At 38.1% G+C, this 18,804-nt stretch overlaps 1 protein-coding gene across 4 annotated transcripts in view; it reads left to right on the top strand.

Annotated features, from left to right (window-relative positions):
• FANCC (FA complementation group C) overlaps window positions 1–18,804 on the top strand; it is a 330,131-nt gene that overhangs the window by 240,236 nt on the left and 71,091 nt on the right. For all 4 annotated transcript variants that reach the window (XM_088838102.1, XM_088838101.1, XM_088838100.1 and 1 more), the window contains one exon: window positions 10,872–11,036. In XM_088838102.1, the coding sequence (XP_088694228.1) occupies window positions 10,872–11,036 (165 nt within the window). The remainder of the gene's footprint in view (window positions 1–10,871; window positions 11,037–18,804) is intronic.

The following is an 18,804-nucleotide window of genomic DNA, read 5'->3' as shown; positions in this document are numbered from 1 at the left end:
TAGTTATATTTAGAACGCTCTGTGATAGCAGGATGTACATTCTTCTCAAGCACACACAGAAATTCTCCAGGACAAGAATCTGCCTGCCAATGCAGAAGTCACGAGACAGGGCTTCATTCCCTGAGTCAGAAAGATCCCCGGGAGAAGGACCGACTGGGTCGTCTGGGAGGCTCTCTCTATATATGGATATACTATCATGTGTAAAATAAAGAGCTCGTGGGAAGCTAAAAAAAAAGAAATTCTCCAGGACAGATCATATATCAGGCCACAAAACAAGTTCTAACAAATTTAAGATTGAAATCATACCAAATACCTTTTCTAACCATGACAGCACAAAACTAAAAATCAATAATCGGAAAATTGGGAAATTCACAAATATGTGCAAATTAAACAATATACTGTTGAACAATTAATGTATCAGAGAAGACATCACAAGGGAAATTGGAGAATATCTTGAGACTAATGAAAACAAAAACACCAAAAATTATAAAATGCAGGAAAAGCAGTACTAAGAGGGATGTATATAGCAATACATGCCTTCGTTAAAAAAGAAGAGACACCTCTAATCAGTAACCTAACTTTATACCTCAAGGAGCTAGAATAAGAATGTACTAAACCCAAGGATTCAGAAAGAATGAAAAAAAAATAAAGATTATAAGAGAGATAATCTAGAGAATAGAAAAATAGAAAAGGTTTGTTTTTTTTAAAGATCAACAGAATTGACAACTCCTTAGCTAGACTAAAAAAAACAGAATATTCAAATAATAAATACCAGAAATGAAAGAGGAGGTGTTACAACTGATGCCATAAAAATAGTAAGGATCATAACAGATTATAGACTTTTATACACCAACAAATTGAATAACCTAGAAGAAATGGATAAATTTTTATTGACACACTGAATTATAAATCTAAAAATCTGGATAAATCTATACTAGTAACCTTATGATTATGCAGTGGAAGTGAGAAATAGATTTAAGGGACTAGATCTGATTGATAGAGTGCCTGATGAACTCTGGACGGAGGTTCGTGACATTGTACAGGAGACAGGGACCAAGACCATCCCCATGGAAAAGAAATGCAAAAGAGCGAAATGGCTGTCTGAGGAGGCCTTACAAATAGCTGTAAAAAGAAGAGAGGCGAAAAGCAAAGGAGAAAAGGAAAGATATAAGCATCTGAATGCAGAGTTCCAAAGAATAGCAAGGAGAGATAAGAAAGCCTTCCTCAGTGATCAATGCAAAGAAATAGAGGAAAACAACAGAATAGGAAAAACAAGAGACCTCTTCAAGAAAATTAGAGATTCCAAGGGAACTTTTCATGCAAAGATGGGCTCGATAAAGGACAGAAATGGTATGGACCTAACAGAAGCAGAAGATATTAAGAAGAGGTGGCAGGAATACACAGAAGAACTGTACAAAAAAGATCTTCCCGACCAAGATAGTCACGATAATGTGATCACTGACCTAGAGCCAGACATCTTGGAATGTGAAGTCAAGTGGGCCTTAGAAAGCATCACTACAAACAAAGCTAGTGGAGGTGATGGAATTCCAGTTGAGCTATTTCAAGTCTTGAAAGATGATGCTGTGAAAGTGCTGCACTCAATATGCCAGCAGATTTGGAAAACTCAGCAGTGGCCACAGGACTGGAAGAGGTCAGTCTTCATTCCAATCCCAAAGAAAGGCAATGCCAAAGAATGCTCAAACTACCGCACAATTGCACTCATCTCACACGCTAGTAAAGTCATGCTCAAAATTCTCCAAGCCAGGCTTCAGCAGTATGTAAACCGTGAACTCCCAGATGTTCAAGCAGGTTTTAGAAAAGGCAGAGGCACCAGAGATCAAATTGCCAACATCTGCTGGATCATGGAGAAAGCAAGAGAGTTCCAGAAAAACATCTATTTCTGCTTCATTGACTATGCCAAAGCCTTTGACTGTGTGGATCACAATAAACTGTGGAACATTCTGAAAGAGATGGGAATCCCAGACCACCTGACCTGCCTCTTGAGAAACCTGTATGCAGGTCAGGAAGCAACAGTTAGAACCGGTCATGGAACAACAGACTGGTTCCAAATAGGAAAAGGTGTACGTCAAGGTTGTATATTGTCACCTTGCTTATTTAACTTATATGCAGAGTACATCATGAGGAACGCTGGGCTGGAAGAAGCACAGGCTGGAATCAAGATTGCTGGGAGAAATATCAATAACCTCAGATATGCAGATGACACTACCCTTATGGCAGAAAGTGAAGAGGAACTCAAAAGCCTCTTGATGAAAGTGAAAGAGGAGAGTGAAAAGGTTGGCTTGAAGCTCAACATTCAGAAAACAAAGATCATGGCATCTGGTCCCATCACTTCATGGGAAATAGATGGAAAAACAATGGAAACAGTGTCAGACTTTGTTTTTTTGGGCTCCAAAATCACTGCAGATGCTGATTGCAGCCATGAAATTAAAAGACGCTTGCTCCTTGGCAGGAAAGTTTTGACCAACCTTGATAGTATATTAAAAAGCAGAGACATTACTTTGCCGACCAAGGTCCGTCTAGTCAAGGCAATGGTTTTTCCCGTGGTCATGTATGGATGTGAGAGTTGGACTGTGAAGAAGGCTGATCGCCGAAGAATCGATGCTTTTGAACTGTGGTGTTGGAGAAGACTCTTGAGAGTCCCTTATACTGCAAGGAGATCCAACCAGTCCATTCTAAAGGAGATCAATCCTGGATGTTCATTGGAGGGACTGATGCTAAAGCTGAAACTCCAATACTTTGGCCACCTCATGAGACGAGTTGACTCACTGGAAAAGACTCTGATGCTGGGAAAGGTTGGGGGCGGGAGGAGAAGGGGACGACGGAGAATGAGATGGCTGGATGGCATCACCGACTCTGTGGACATGAGTTTGAGTGTACTCCGGGAGTTGGTGATGGACAGGGAGGCCTGGCGTGCTGTGATTCATGGGGTCGCGGAGAGTCGGACACGACTGAGCGACTGAACTGAACTGAACTGAACTGAAGGAGATAGAATCAGTAATCAAAATCCTCCCCAACAAAGAGAAGTCTTGGACCAGATAACTTCACTGGAGAATGCTACTAAATATTTTAAAAAGAATTAATACTAATCTTTATCAAACTCTTTCAAAAAATTAAAGAGACGCTGCCTATGCTAATAGAATGTCCTCTAGACGCTGACACATCTGATACATTCCTTATTTGCTCTCTAGAATGATATTTTCTATAAAGTTTTTTTTTTCCTTTTTAGAAAGAATTCTAGACTTCAAAAATTTCTTGTGGATATTTTTCTGAAAGTATTGAAATTTTAGAGAAATTCTGTCTCTTGGGTTAGGTTCAGTTATTCTTACGAGAAAGCTGAATTTAAAAAGGAATTTGATGCCCAACATACTTTTTGAATCTCCTTATGAGTTTTGAAAATCCTGCTTTTAAGACCTCAAACCAGGAAGTTTATTTCTACCACCAGAAAAGAACCTGGGTCCCTGAAAGTTTGTGTGAGACTCAGAATTCTTAAGTCTACAATTCTCTAGTGAATTCTGCCAAGTGTGTTCTGTTGTCTTGAGTAGAAACTGATTTTGTGAAATCAGGTAGTGGAATGGCATCATGATATTTGAGAGAGCTGCCAAACATTCTGGAGCCATTATAGTTGTTACTGTCATAAGTTATTTATAATAATTAAAATATGTATCATAATAATGTGTAAGTTTTTCCTACTATATGTCTGAAGTTATCTGTATATTTTTAAGATTTAAAAATTAAAAAAATTGAATCTGAATACAGCATTGTGGGCAAACTACTTTCTGGTACATTTGAATCCAGATGTTCATTCATATTATTTATGAAACTTGAGTTTTATCATTACTTTCCTTCTGCTAATATGGCTTCAAATGTTAAAGCAACCAAAAGACTCTTAACTTAAATCCCTTATAAACAGTGCTACACTGCTTTTTTCTGGGGTTTGTTTTTTTATAGAGGGTTTCTATACTTTCTTTCTTCTTGCCACTTGAATGTTTAAAGTTCATTTCAAAACAATGCTAAAGCATATAGAAAATATAGAAATTAATAACTTCAGTGCATAAATTGTCAGTGGAACAAAAGGAAAAATAGGAAAACCTATTTGGAATTTCCTTTTGCATTATTTTTAGAGGTCTGATAAATGATCTTGTCATAGTGCTTTAAATAGAGTTTCACTTGCCACCAACTAAAATCAACAATCTAATGACAGAATGTTTAAAATCTCTCTTGTTCCTTGCTATAAACTGTCTAGAAGGAGCAACATTCTGGATTTTCTGAGCATCATCAGTTTAGCTTGTATTTCTGTGGTTTGCTGCAGATGGTTTGGAAAGTTCAGTACAACCACATGGGAAGGATATCTCTAACAGTGTATGGTTACCATTGATTCTTCTGCAGTTGAATTCTTGTGCAAAAATCGTTTGGAAGTGCTGCTCTGGCAATCAGTCAAGACCTAATGCTTAGTATAATCCAGTCTGGAAAATATTGCACAAGTCTGGTTGAAGTTAAATCTCCACACTCCAGTAAAAGAAGGCTGTGAGCACTTTGGAAGATTATCATTTGGTCTGTCTGCATTTTGGTAGAATCAAGAGCTACCTCAGTTTATCTGAGACGTTAGAATTTTTCAGGAAAATTATCTTGGACTTTTCCCGCCTAATTAGGAGATATAATCTGCAGCCTGTAAGTGTCAATTCTTGATAGATGCCCTTGGTGCTGAGATCATCTTTTTTACCCACTCAGTGACCAGTAATAGTCTCTGACTCTCCTCCTTTTTTTTTAAGATAATGAGAGGAACGTTGTACTTATAGGTCTTTTAGAGAAGAGAACTGATTGGTTCAGGCTATAGAGACAAGATAATCATGTGCTCCTCTTGTATTTCAGAATTCTGGATTTAATACGAGTGCATGTAATGCTCAGGCATATTTTGCAATTTCTCAGGCTTTCATAAAGCCTTTATTCTGTGCAAAATATTCTGCTAGATGCTGTGCAAAATATACACACAAAAAAAGCAGCTTACATCACACACAAACACAACAGCTTTCTCTTCTCTTATCCCACCCAGTAAGCTCATATATTCCAAGAATTTAAGGTATTTACAACTCATGGTAAATATGTCTTTTTTTAACAACTTAGATTATAGACTCAAAAATACACAAATTAATTTTAGGTCTAAAACAACCTGGATGGTGAGTTAGAGAAAGATGATAGAGCACTGTGGAAGATAAATGCTGTTGAGAGACCTCAGCCATTTAGAAAAGTGGTGAAGAACAAGTGGGTTTTAGAATGGGTGAATATTTAAGGAGAAGAGACAAACTGTTCACAAGGAGAAAATATCATTGTGTTATTGTTGTTCAGTTGGAAAATCATCTCCAACTGTTGGCAACTCCATGGACTGCAGCATGCCAGACTCCTCTATACTCTGCTATCTCCTAGAGTTTGCTCAAATTAATTTCCATTTTGAGTCAATGATACTATCTCATCATCGGCTGCCCCTTTCTCCTTTTCCCTTCAATTTTTCACAGCTTTGAGGTCTTTTCCAGTGAGTCGGCTCTTAAAATCAGGTGGCCAGAGTATTGGAGCTTCAGCTTTAGCATCAGTCCTTCCAATGAATATTCAGGATTGATTCCCTTAAGGATTAACTGGTTTGATCTCCTTGCAATCCAAGGGAATATCAAGAGTCTTCTCCAGCACAGTTCAAAAGCATCGATTCTTCAGTGCTCAGGCTTCTTTATAATCTTAACTCTCACATCTGTATATGACTACTGGAAAAAACATAGCTTTGACTAAATAGACCTTTGTTGGCAATGTGATGTCTCTGCTTTTTAATATGCTCTCGAGGTTAATCATAGCTTTTCTTCCAAGGAACAAGTGCCTTTTAATTTCTTGGCTGAAGTCACTGTCTGCAGTGATTTTAGAGCCCAAGAAAATCTGTCATTGTTTCCACTTTTTCCCAGTCTATTTGCATGAAGTGATGGGACTGGATGCCATGATCTTAGTCTTTTGAATGTTGGGTTTTAAGCCAGCTTTTTCACTTTCCTCTTTCACCCTCATCAAGAGGCTCTTTAGTTCCTCTTTGCTTTCTGCCATTAGAGTAGTGTCATCTGCATATCTGAGGTTGTTGATAATTCTCTTGGCAATCTTGATTCCAGTTTGTGATTCATCCAGCCTAGTATTATGCATGATGTACTCTGCATAGAAGTTAAATAAGCAAGGTGACAGTATGTAATCTTCTCATATGTAATCTTCTTTCCCAATTTTGAACCAGTCTGTTATTCCATGTCTTGTTCTAAATGTTGCTTCTTGTCCTGCATACAGGTTTCTCAGGAGGTAAAGTAAGATGGTCTGGTATTTCCATTTCTTTAAGGATTTTCCACAGTTTGTTGTGATTCACACAGTCAAAGGCTTTGGTGTTGGAGAAGACTCTTGAGAGTCCCTTGGACTGCAAGGAGATCCAACCAGTCCATTCTAAAGGAGATCAGTCCTGGGTGTTCATTGGAAGGACTGATGCTGAAGCTGAAGCTCCAATACTTTCACCACCTCATGCGAAGTGTTGACTCACTGGAAAAGACTCCGATGCTGTGAGGGATTGGGGGCAGGAGGAGAAGGGGACGACAGAGAATGAGATGGCTGGGTGGCATCACCGACTCGATGGACATGAGTTAGAGTGAACTCCGGGAGTTGATGATGGACAGGGAGGCCTGGCGTGCTGTGACTCATGGGGTCGCAAAGAGTCGGACACGACTGAGCGACTGAAGTGAACTGAACTGAACTGAATGAAACAGAAGTGGATGTTTTTCTGGAACTCCCTTGCTTTCTCCATGATCCAGCAAATGTTGGCAGTTTGATCTCTTGTTCTTCTGCCTCTTTGAAACCAAGCTTGTACATCTGGAAGGTTTTGATCATGTACCGCTGAAGCCTAGCTTGAACGATTTTGAGCATAACCTTGTTAGCATGTGAAATGAGCGATTGGCCATAATTGTATAATGGTTAGTACTCTTGTGTTGTGAAATGAGCAAAACTGTACAGTAGTTTGAACATTCTTTGGCATTGCCTTTTTGGGATTGGAATGAATATTGGCGTTTTCAAGTCCTGTTGCCATTCCTGAGTTTTCCAAATTTACTGACATTATCAAGTGCAGCACTTTAACAGCATCGTCTTTTAATATTTTAAGTAGCTCAACTGGAATTCCATCACTTCCACTAGCTTTGTTTCTGGTAATGCTTCCTAACACACTTGACTTGACTTGACTTCACACACCAGGATATCCGGCTGTAGGTCAGTGACCACACCATCATGGTTATCTGGGTCATTAAGATCATTTTGCACAGTTCTGTATATTCTTACCACCTCTTCTTCATCTCTTCTGCATCTATTAGGTCCTTACTGTTTCTGTCCTTTATTGTACCCATCTTTGCATGAAATATTCTTTTGATATCTCCCAGTATTCTTGAAGAGATATCTAATCATTCTCATTCTATTCTTTTTCTGTTTCTTTGCATTGTTTATTTAAGAAGGCCTTCTTATCTCCCCTTGCCTCTCTTTAAACCTCTGCATTCAGGGGATATATCTTTCCCTTTCTCCCTTGCCTTTCACTTCTCTTCTTTCCTCAGCTGTTTGTAAAGCCTCCTCAGACAATCACTTTGTCTTCTTACATTTCTTTATCTTTGGGATAGTTTTGGTCACCACCCCTTGCACAGTATTACAAACCTCCATCCACAGTTCTTCAGGCACTCTGTTTACCGAGTCTGATCTCTCAAATCTGTGCATCAACTCCACTGTTAATCATAACGGATTTGATTTTAGGTCATATGTGAATGACCTAGTGGTTTTCCCTACTTTTTTCAATTTAAGTCTGAATCTTACAATAAGGAGCTCATGATCTGAGCCACAGTCAGCCCCAGGTCTTGTTTTTGCTGACTGTATAGGGCTTCTTCATTTTTGGCTGCAAAGAACATAATCAATCTGATTTCAGTATTGACCATCTGGTGACATCCGGGTGTAGAGTCGTCTCTTGGACTGTTGGAAAAGGGTGCTTACTATGACCAGCGTTTTCTCTTGACAAAACTGTTAGTCTTTACCCTGCTTCATTTTGTACTCCAAGGTCAAACTTGTCTGTTATTCCCAGTATCTCTTGACTTTTGCATTCCAGTCCCCTGTGATGAAAAGGACATCTTTTTTTGGTGTTAGATCTAGAAGATCTTTTAGGTTTATAGAACCAGTGAACTTCAGCTTCTTCAGTATCAGTGGTTGGGGCATAGAATTGTACTACTATGATGTTGAATGGTTTGCCTTGGAAACGAAGTGAGATCCTTCTGTCATTTTTGAGATTGCACCCAAGTACTGCATTTTGGACTCTTCTGTTGACTTTCTTTTTATCATTGTGTAGTTAGACAAAAAATTGTCTCTATGAGAATTTTGCTGTTATCAAGTAAATAATACAGCTAAACTAATAATTTATAAGAAATTTATAAACATTATATAAAAGTATATTATATTTTCTTAAAGTATTCAGTTTATTGCTAGAGATTGATATTTAATTCTGGGGACTTCTGTTAAAGAGTAGAGCAGTGTTTCTCAAACTTTAGCATGCAGAAAATTACCCTGGAAAAATATAAACAGATTCCTTGGCCTCACTTCTAGGGATGCTGATGCTGCTGATTTCTCGACCTGTACTTTGAGTACCTCTGATGTAGAAAACTTGGAAAAATCCTGAAGATTAATGTGCATGACCTATGAGAGTTCCTAAGTAGGAACTCTCACAATTTAGCCAGAAGATTAACATGAAAATGTAATGTAAAAAATGAAATCAAGTGATAAACTAAGCACCTGAATGTCCTAGCATTTACTTTATACTCCCAACTTCTATAATTTTAACAATTAAATATATAATACCGTGAGAACGAGAGGGGGCTTTTGATGACCCACAAATTATGAGAAAGGCTTAAAGTGGTAGGTAGTGGCATATTTTTAAGGTAAATATCACATCCCAAAAAGCTTGTAAAGCATTTTTTTTAGGGTAAATTCAAGAAATAGGAGGGTAGATGGCAGCCAGCAAGATAGTAGTTCTTGTTAGTACTGCAGAAATAGCAGCCAGCTGGCTAGTCCCTCATCCACTCATCCTCCTCATCCACTAGCCCCAGAATAGAGACAACAGTGTCCTGTTTCCAACAAATAGGAGGGAGAGGAGCCTTTGAAGGAGGGTAAGTATCAAATGGCTCTCAACTCCCAGCAGTTTGGGGGGGTGCTCTAATGCCCAGAATGCAACTTATTGGCAACCCCAGCCAGTACCACATCCCTGACCCTGCGGAGGTGAACTACACTGAACAGAGCATTCATGGAGAGGCTAATGTGGAATCCCAAATTCCAGAAAACATAAGCAAAAAATCACCAGATATTCATGAAAAATTGACACCATAAGGAAAAATGAACCCAATATAACAAACAGAAAATGCAAATATACCAATATGTACATTTACGAGGATAAGTGATTGGATTTTTTAATAAAAAAGGAATAATTATCATAATATTCCTTCATTGCTGCTGCTGCTGTTGCTAGGTCGCTTCATTCCTTCATTAGCCTAAAGGAAATTAACTCTGAATGTTCATTGAAAGGCCTGATGCTGAAGCTGAAGCTCCAATACTTTGGTCTCCTGATGCGAAAAGCCAACTAATTGGAAAAGACTCTGATGCTGGGAAAGATTGAGGGCAGGAAGAGAAGGGTGTGACAGAGAATGAGATGGTTGGATGGCATCACCAACTCAATGGACATGAGTTTGAGCAAACTCTGGAAGATAGTAAAGGACAGGGAAGCCTAGCATGCTATAGTCCATGAAGTCACAAAGAGGCAGACATGACTAAACAACTGAAAAACAATAATTAATTATCTTAAGAAGAGAAACTATTAAATCCTTGAAGGAATTTTTTTTTTTTTCCTAAAGAGGAGAAATTTGAAGGGGCGTGGGGCGGGGGAGTCAATAAGTTGGCTGAATAGGAGATAAAGCTAAATAACAAACAATGACTCCAAAGACTGAGCTGAGTAGTTCTGCTAGGATATAATACAAAAGGACAAACAAATCAAAAGTAAGAAAAGCTTATTTTTTGTTTTTAACTTTTTGATATAGAGATCAGGGTAATGCTAATCTCTGTATCAAATTTGATATCAGTTTGATTCAGCTTTCAGGGTAATGCTTGACCAGTAATTCGTGGATAATGTCAGCCTTTCTCATGGTAGAGATAACCCATCACCAACCCTCTAGACCTCTGGCAGGCAGCTCTACTTGTGTTCCTAGACAGATTTGCAGGAATGAGTGTGAGCAGCAGTTGATGAATTTTAGTGTAGTATCAAAGGAGAATATGTATAATTGTGTGAAGAGTCTATTATAACACTCCTGCCTTTTAAAGCTACCTATCAATGTGGGACTAGACTCCATGTAATTCAACCAAAATAATGTATTGCAATAAATATGCACAACTAAATATAAGAATCCACTGTCTTCTTTCAAACCATATAGGAAAGAGATTTGTAAACATATAAAAGAGTGCCACTCTTCTCACTAAATATTTTTTTGTTTTGTAAAATATAGTTATTGTTTGACAAAAAATGTTATTCATGTTAACATCAAATGGATTTGTTTTTGTTACTTTCAGCTAGTTAATAAATATTTTAGGTGTCTTTGTTTTAATTGCAAATGTGATGTATATCAGTAGTTATAACCTCAGAAATGAAAGAAGTAATTCAAAGAAATTCAAATAAAAAAATAATTCAAAGAAATAATTAAATTCTTTCAGCATGAAGATTTTGTATGCCTTTATGTGTCGCTCTAAGATTTTGGTACTTATTTCTCATTTTATTTATTCCATAGGATGTCTCCTGAACGAGTAAGGTCCCTGTCACGAATCTGTGTCCCACTTGTTACTTTGCCAGATTTTGAACCACTGGTAGAGGCTCTGCTCACCTACCATGGACATGAACCTCAGGAAGTCCTCTGGCCTGAGTTCTTTGATGCTGTGAACGAGGCTTTTTTGCTGTAAGTGATGACCCTTTACTTCATCATCCAATTCTGTTTGCCATTTTTTAGAATACTTCAGTATGTTGGAAATGTAATTTTCAAATGTTTTGGTCTCAGTACCACTGTATAGTCCTAAAAATTATTGAGGATCTCAATGAACTTTTTAAAAAATGTGAGTTCTATCTATCAATATTTATCATACTTGAAATTAAAACAAAAAATTTTTAAATATTTATCATTTCCTTTTAAAATAACAATAAATTGATTAAATATTAGTACAAGTAGCATAATTTTTAACGAAAAACTGACCTTTTCCAAGAAAAATTGTCTAACAAGAATGACATTGTTTTTACATTTTTGCAAACTTCTTTATTTTTTGACTTAAAAGATGACAGCTAGGTTCTCACAATATTTCTGTATTCATTCTGATGCGGTATGTTTTTTTGGTTGAAGTATAAAAAATTCCAGCTTCACATAGACATGCACTTGGTAAAAGGACTAGTGTATTTTAATAGCCATCTCAGATTGTGGATATTTGAGGTGAATACCTCACCAAAAGTTGAAAATGGTGGGGTTTTTTAAAGGTTAGTTGCAATGTGGATTCTGAAATTATATAAATGAGCTTTTCATACTATTACATTAAAACCCATTGGTCTGTCTTGCACTTTTAATGAATTTTGTAGCTTCATGCATGGTTTATTTGGAAAATATTGGTTCATTAAGTTGTGCAGGTCTTCCAGACATTGACATAGTTTCATTTTATACTATCAAAATTACATTCATTCACAACTAGTCTTATCAGGAATGTCTTTTCAGTGTTGGGAAGCTATAAAGCTCATGGTGAAAGCAAATTTTCCAAGATTCTAATTCCTGCTTAAAAACTCAAATCTATCATTGGTTACAAATACTGTCAGTTGTTTTCCTTAGTATGCTAAGGTCACTTCTGTAATTTTGAAAAAGTATGTGCCAGATATTCAAGTCTGAATAACCTTTGTTTGTCCACCAGTCATTTTTCTCAAGTAAGTTTACAAAAACAGTGGCTAGTTGATCTTGCAGCTCAGCAAGTTGCACAAGTGCTTTTCCTCTAGATAGTCATCATTTTTTGGTATACAGCAGAAATGCTTTATGCATACTTTTCACCACACAGAATTTTTTTAAGTTAAAAGTGTACTCAAGGGTAAAATTAAGAAAATTAATATTTTATATTAATACTTACTGTGAAATGCATTTTTATGTGAAACTGGCAGTGTTTTTACTGTATGTAGTATCAAAGTGTACAGTGACCACTGTTGCTGCCCTGATTTGTGTTAGGTACAGATCAATCCTGGGTGTTCATTGGAAGGACTGATGCTAAAGCTGAAACTGCAGTACCTTGGCCACCTCATGCGACGAGTTGACTCACTGGAAAAGACTCTGATGCTGGGAAAGGTTGGGGGCGGGAGGAGAAGGGGACGACAGAGAATGAGATGGCTGGATGGCATCACCGACTCTGTGGACATGAGTTTGATGATGGACAGGAGTTGGTGATGGACAGGGAAGCCTGGCGTGCTGTGATTCATGGGGTGGTGGAGAGTCGGACACGACTGAGCGACTGAACTGAACTGAACAGCATTACTTGCTTTTTGTACTATGAATATAAATGTCAACTCAGTTGTTCTAGGAAAACCACAAGGTACAGAATAGTTATTCAACACTTCAAGTATTTCTGTACCATATGTGTGTATTGCTAAGTTCTTCTAAAAAAACCTCCTATTCTTAGTGCTAATACCAGGTGAATAGAAGCAGCACAACTAGCTCAGCCACATCTAGAGATTTAATTTTAAGGCAGAAGTACAGTTCTATTGATGAAATATTAAATCAAATACACATTTGAATTATTTAATTCCTTTTTTTAAAGATTCTGAATGATTGGTCTTACGTTAGTGCTGCAATTAACTAGCACTGTGATGGAGTTTGAGTATCCTATCAAGACACAGGAAGATACATTTACAGTTTAGCACAATACTTTGGACTGGATGTCCTACTCTCATGAGTCAGAGAAATCTCTGGTGTTTTGATTTCATCTTTTCCCCATGAAACAGCTGTGAAATGAAAGAAGAAATCTTTTAATTCTCTTTTGTAAATCAAATAATCCAATTTTAATATAAGAAAATATAAATAAAATTTATTTTTGAATAAAATATTATTAAATTATAAAATAAATAAAATGTTTTATTTATATAAAATTTTTAAATATGTAAAATATATATCTAAAATAATTTGGATACAATTTAGGAAATTTTTTAAAAGATGTTTGGATTTATTACAAAATAAGACAAATATGCACTTGGCTTCCGGTTATGTTTCCATGTAGGCACAAGAGAAAATATTAGAGTTTTTATTTATTTATTAAATTTTATTTTCTCCCAACTTTATTGAGATATAAGTGATATATAATGTGGTATATTTTTTAAGATATATAAATTAATTTGATACACTTTTAAGTTGCAAATGACTACCACCATAGCGTTAGTTAACACCTCCCTCACATCACAGGATTGCCATTTCTTTTTTTTTGTTGTGAGAATATTTAAGATCTACCCTTAGCAACTTTCAAATATGCAATTCAATATTATTAACTGTGTGCCATGCTGTGCTGTACTTAGTCACTCAGTCATGTCTGACTCTGCAGACCCATGGACTGTAGCCTGCCAAGCTCCTCTGTCCATAGAATCCTGAAGTGGGTTGCCATGCCCTCCTCCAGGGGATCTTCCCAACCCAGGGATCAAACCCAGGCCTCCTGCATCGCATGCAGATTCTTTACCATGTGAGCCACCAGGGAAGCCCATTATTAACTATACTCAGCATGATGTATTTTTAGATCTCCAGAACTTATTCATTTATAACTGGAAGTTTTAAGTACTTTTTGATCAACATCTTCCCATTTCTCCCCAGTAACCATCATTCTAGTTTCTAGAGTTTATATTTTTTTAGATTCCACATAAAGTGATACCATATTTGTTTCTCTTTCTAACTTACTTCATTTAGCATAATGCCCTCAAGTTCTATCCATGTTGTCACGGCCAAGGATTTCCTTCCTTCTCATGCCTGAATAATACCCGATTGTGTGTATGTGTGTATATACACATATAAATACCACATCTTTATTCATTCTTCTGTTGTCGGACACTTAGCTTGTTTTCATATCTTAGCTATTTTAATATACATAATAAATATGGGAGAACAGATATCTTTTTGATACCTTATTTTTATTCCCTTTGGATATATACTAAGAAGTGAGATTGAGAGATCATTTGATAGTTTTAATTTTAATTTTTTGAGGAGCCTCTATACTGTTTTCCATAGTAGCTGCACCAATTTGTGTTCCCACCAATGTCACGCCAAGGGTTCCCATTTCTTCACATTCTCACCAACACTTGTTGTCTTTTGTCTTTTTGATGATAGCCATCCTAATAGGTCTGGGGTGATATTTTACTGTGATTTTAATTTGCATTTCCCTAATGATTAGTGATTAGAATCATTCCCTGATGATTATTCCCTAATGATTAGAAGAGGTGGCAAGAATACACAGAAGAACTGTACAAAAAAGATCTTCACCACCAAGATAATCACAATGGTGTGATCACTCATCTAGAGCCAGACATCTTGGAGTGTGAAGTCAAGTGGGCCTTAGAAAGCATCACTACGAACAAAGCTAGTGGAGGTGATGGAATTCCAGTTGAGCTCTTTCAAATCTTGAAAGATGATGCTGTGAAAGTGCTGCACTCAGTATGCCAGCAAATTTGGAAAACTCAGCAGTGGCCACAGGACTGGAAAAGGTCAGTCTTCATTCCAATCCCAAAGAAAGGCAATGCCAAAGAATGTGCAAACTACCGCACAATTGCACTCATCTCACACGCTAGTAAAGTCATGCTCAAAATTCTCCAAGCCAGGCTTCAGCAATACATGAACCGTGAACTTCCAGATGTTCAAGCTGGTTTTAGAAAAGGCAGAGGAACCAGAAATCAAATTGCCAACATCCATTGGATCATGGAAAAAGCAATAAAGTTCCAGAAAAACATCTATTTCTGCTTCATTGACTATGCCAAAGCCTTTGACTGTGTGGATCACAATAAACTGTGGAAAATTCTGAAAGAGATGGGAATACCAGAGCACCTGGCCTGCCTCTTGAGAAACCTGTATGCAGGTCAGGAAGCAACAGTTAGAACTGGACATGGGACAACAGACTGGTTCTAGATAGGAAAAGGAGTACGTCAAGGCTGTATATTGTCACCTTGCTTATTTAACTTACATGCAGAGTACATCATGAGGAACGCTGGGCTGGAAGAAGCACAAGCTGGAATCAAGATTGCTGGGAGAAATATCAATAACCTCAGATACGCAGATGACACCACCCTTATGGCAGAAAGTGGAGAGGAACTAAAAAGCCTCTTGATGAAAGTGAAAGAGGAGAGTGAAAAGGTTGGCTTGAAGCTCAACATTCAGAAAACAAAGATCATGGCATCTGGTCCCATCACTTCATGGGAAATAGATGGGGAAACAGTGGAAACAGTGTCAGACTTTATTTTTTTGGGCTCCAAAATCACTGTGGATGCTGATTGCAGCCATGAAATTAAAAGACGCTTACTCCTTGGAAGGAAAGTTATGACCAACCTGCTGCTGCTGCTGCTGCTGCTAAGTCACTTCAGTCGTGTCCGACTCTGTGTGACCCCATAGACGGCAGCCCACCAGGCTCCGCCCTCCCTGGGATTCTCCAGGCAAGAACACTGGAGTGGGTTGCCATTTCCTTCTCCAATGTGTGAAAGTGAAAATTGAAAGTGAAGTCGCTCAGTCATGTCTGACTCGTAGCGACCCCATGGACTGCAGCCTACCAGGATCCTCCGCCCATGGGGTTTTCTAGGCAAGAGTACTGGAGTGGCTTGCCATTGCGTTCTCCGATGACCAACCTAGATAGCATATTAAAAAGCAGAGACATTACTTTGCCAACCAAGGTCTGTCTAGTCAAGGCTATGGTTTTTCCAGTGGTCATGTATGGATGTGAGAGTTGGACTGTGAAGAAAGCTGATCGCCAAAGAATTGATGCTTTTGAACTGTGGTGTTGGAGAAGACTCTTGAGAGTCCCTTGGACTGCAAGGAGATCCAACCAGTCCATTCTAAAGGAGATCAGTCCTGGGTGTTCATTAGAAGGACTGATGCTAAAGCTGAAACTGCAATACTTTGGCCACCTCATGTGAAGAGTTGACTCACTGGGAAAGACTCTGATGCTAGGAGGGATTGGGGGTGGTAAGAGAAGGGGACGACAGAGAATGAGATGGCTGGATGGCATCACTGACTCGATGGACATGAGTTTGAGTGAACTCCGGGAGCTGGTGATGGACAGGGAGGCCTGGCGTGCTGTGATTCATGGGGTTGCAAAGAGTCGGACATGACTGTGCGACTGAACTGAACTGAAGTGAATTGAATGATTAGTGATATTGAGTACCTTTTCATTTACCTGTTGGACATTTGCATATCTTCTTGGAAAAATGTTTATTCATACGTTCTGCCCACTTTTTAATCAGATTGTTTCATTTTTTTCCTATTGAGTTATATGAGTTCTTTATATATTTTGGATGTTTACTCATCAGACATATACTTTGCAAATATTTTCTTCCCTTCTGTAAAGACACTTGCTCCTTGGAAGGAAAGTTATGACCAACCTTGATAGTATTTTAAAAAGCAGAGACATTACTTTGCCAACCAAGGTCCGTCTAGTCAAGGCAATGGTTTTTCCCGTGGTCATATATGGATGTGAGTGTTGGACTGTGAAGAAAGCTGATCGCCGAAGAATCGATGCTTTTGAACTGTGGTGTTGGAGAAGACTCTTGAGAGTCCCTTATACTGCAAGGAGATCCAACCAGTCCATTCTAGAGGAGATCAATCCTGGATGTTCATTGGAGGGACTGATGCTAAAGCTGAAGCTGCAATACTTTGGCCACCTCATGCGACGAGTTGACTCACTGGAAAAGACTCTGATGCTGGGAAAGGTTGGGGGCGGGAGGAGAAGGGGACGACCGAGAATGAGATGGCTGGATGGCATCACCGACTCTGTGGACATGAGTTTGAGTGTACTCCGGGAGTTGGTGATGGACAGGGAGGCCTGGCGTGCTGTGATTCATGGGGTCGCGGAGAGTCGGACACGACTGAGCGACTGAACTGAACTGAACTGACTGATAGGTTGCCGTTTCATTTTGCTGATAGTGTAGAAGATTTTTGCAGTATAGAAACTTCTTAGTTTGATGTAGTTCTACTTAATCTATTTTTGCTTTTGTTGCCTTTGCTTTTGTTGTCAAGTCAAACAAGTCATTGCTATGACTGATGTCATTCTTATCCTCTATTATATTTTCTTCTGGGAGTTTTACATTTTTAGGTCTTAACATTCAATTCCTTAATCCGTTTTGAGTTGATTTTTGTGTTTAGTATAAGATAGGGGTCCAGTGTCTTTTTTTTTTTTTTTTGCATGTGGTTTATCCATTTTCCCAGTATCATTTATTGAAGCAACTGTTTTTTCCCTATTGTATATTCCTGGCCCTTCTGTCATAATTTAGTTGATTCATATATTTATGAGTTTTTTTCTGGGCTGTCTTTTCTGACTGATGTATATATACCAATGCCATACTGTTTTGATTATTATAGCTTTGTAATATAGTTTACATGCAGATGTGAGAGCTGGACTATAAAGAAAGCTGAGTGCAGAAGAATTGTGCTTTTGATGCTTTTGAACTGTGGTGTTGGAGAAGAGTCTTGAGAGTCTCTTGGACTGCAGGGAGATCCAACCAGTCCATCCTAAAGGAAATCAGTCCTGAATATTCATTGGGAGGACTGATGCTGAAGCTGAAACTCCAGTACTTTGGCTACCTGATGCGAAGAACTGACTCATTGGAAAAGACCCTGATGCTGGGAAAGATTGAAGGCGGGAGGAGAAGGGGACAACAGAGGATGAGATGGTTGGATGGCATCACCAACTCGATGAACATGAATTTGAGTAAACTCCAGGAGTTGGTGATGGACAGGGAAGCCTGGCGTGCTGCAGTCCTTGGGGTCACAAAGAGTCGGACACAACTGAGTGACTGAACTGAACTGATAATAGTTTGAAATCAGGAATTTTGATATCTCCCCCTCTTCTTTCTCAAGACCACTTTGACTATTCAGGATTATGATTTCATATAAATTTTAGGATTGTTTTTTCTGTTTCTGTGATAAATAGCATTAGAATTTTGATAGGGATTGCATTGAATCTATAGGTCACTTTGAGTAGTATAGACATTTTAACAATATTAATTCTTCTAATCCCATGAAAACAGTGTGTATTTCCACTTAATTGTGTCTTCTTCGCTTTCTTTCCTCAAAATCTTAATGGTTTTCAGTAAGCAGGTCATTAGCCTCTTTGGTTAAATTTATTCCTATCTATTTTAGTCTTTTTGATGCAATTGTAAATGTGATTGTTTTCTTAATTTCTTTGAATTGATTTTATATCCTACAAGTTTACTAGATTTATTCATTAGTTGTAATTTTGTATTTTTGTGTGTAAAGTCTTTATGGTGTGTTTGTGTATGTAGGCATATGTATCTCCTGTCATGTGCAAATAGACAGTTTTACTTCTCCTTTTAGACTTGAATGCCTTTTATCTCTCTTTCTTGCCTAACTGCTCTGACTAGGTCTTCCAGTATCATGTTGAATAAAAATGGAAGAGTGGACATTCTTAGAGGAAAAGTTTTCACTTTTTCATCATTGAATGTGATGTCAG

Source organism: Moschus berezovskii, chromosome 7 (genome assembly GCF_049115385.1).
Source record: "Moschus berezovskii isolate FMDL1 chromosome 7, NW_MosBer_1.0, whole genome shotgun sequence".
Taxonomy (NCBI): domain Eukaryota; kingdom Metazoa; phylum Chordata; class Mammalia; order Artiodactyla; family Moschidae; genus Moschus; species Moschus berezovskii.
The sequence above is the reverse complement of the archived record's forward strand: the minus strand, read 5'-3'. Positions and strand labels throughout refer to the sequence as shown.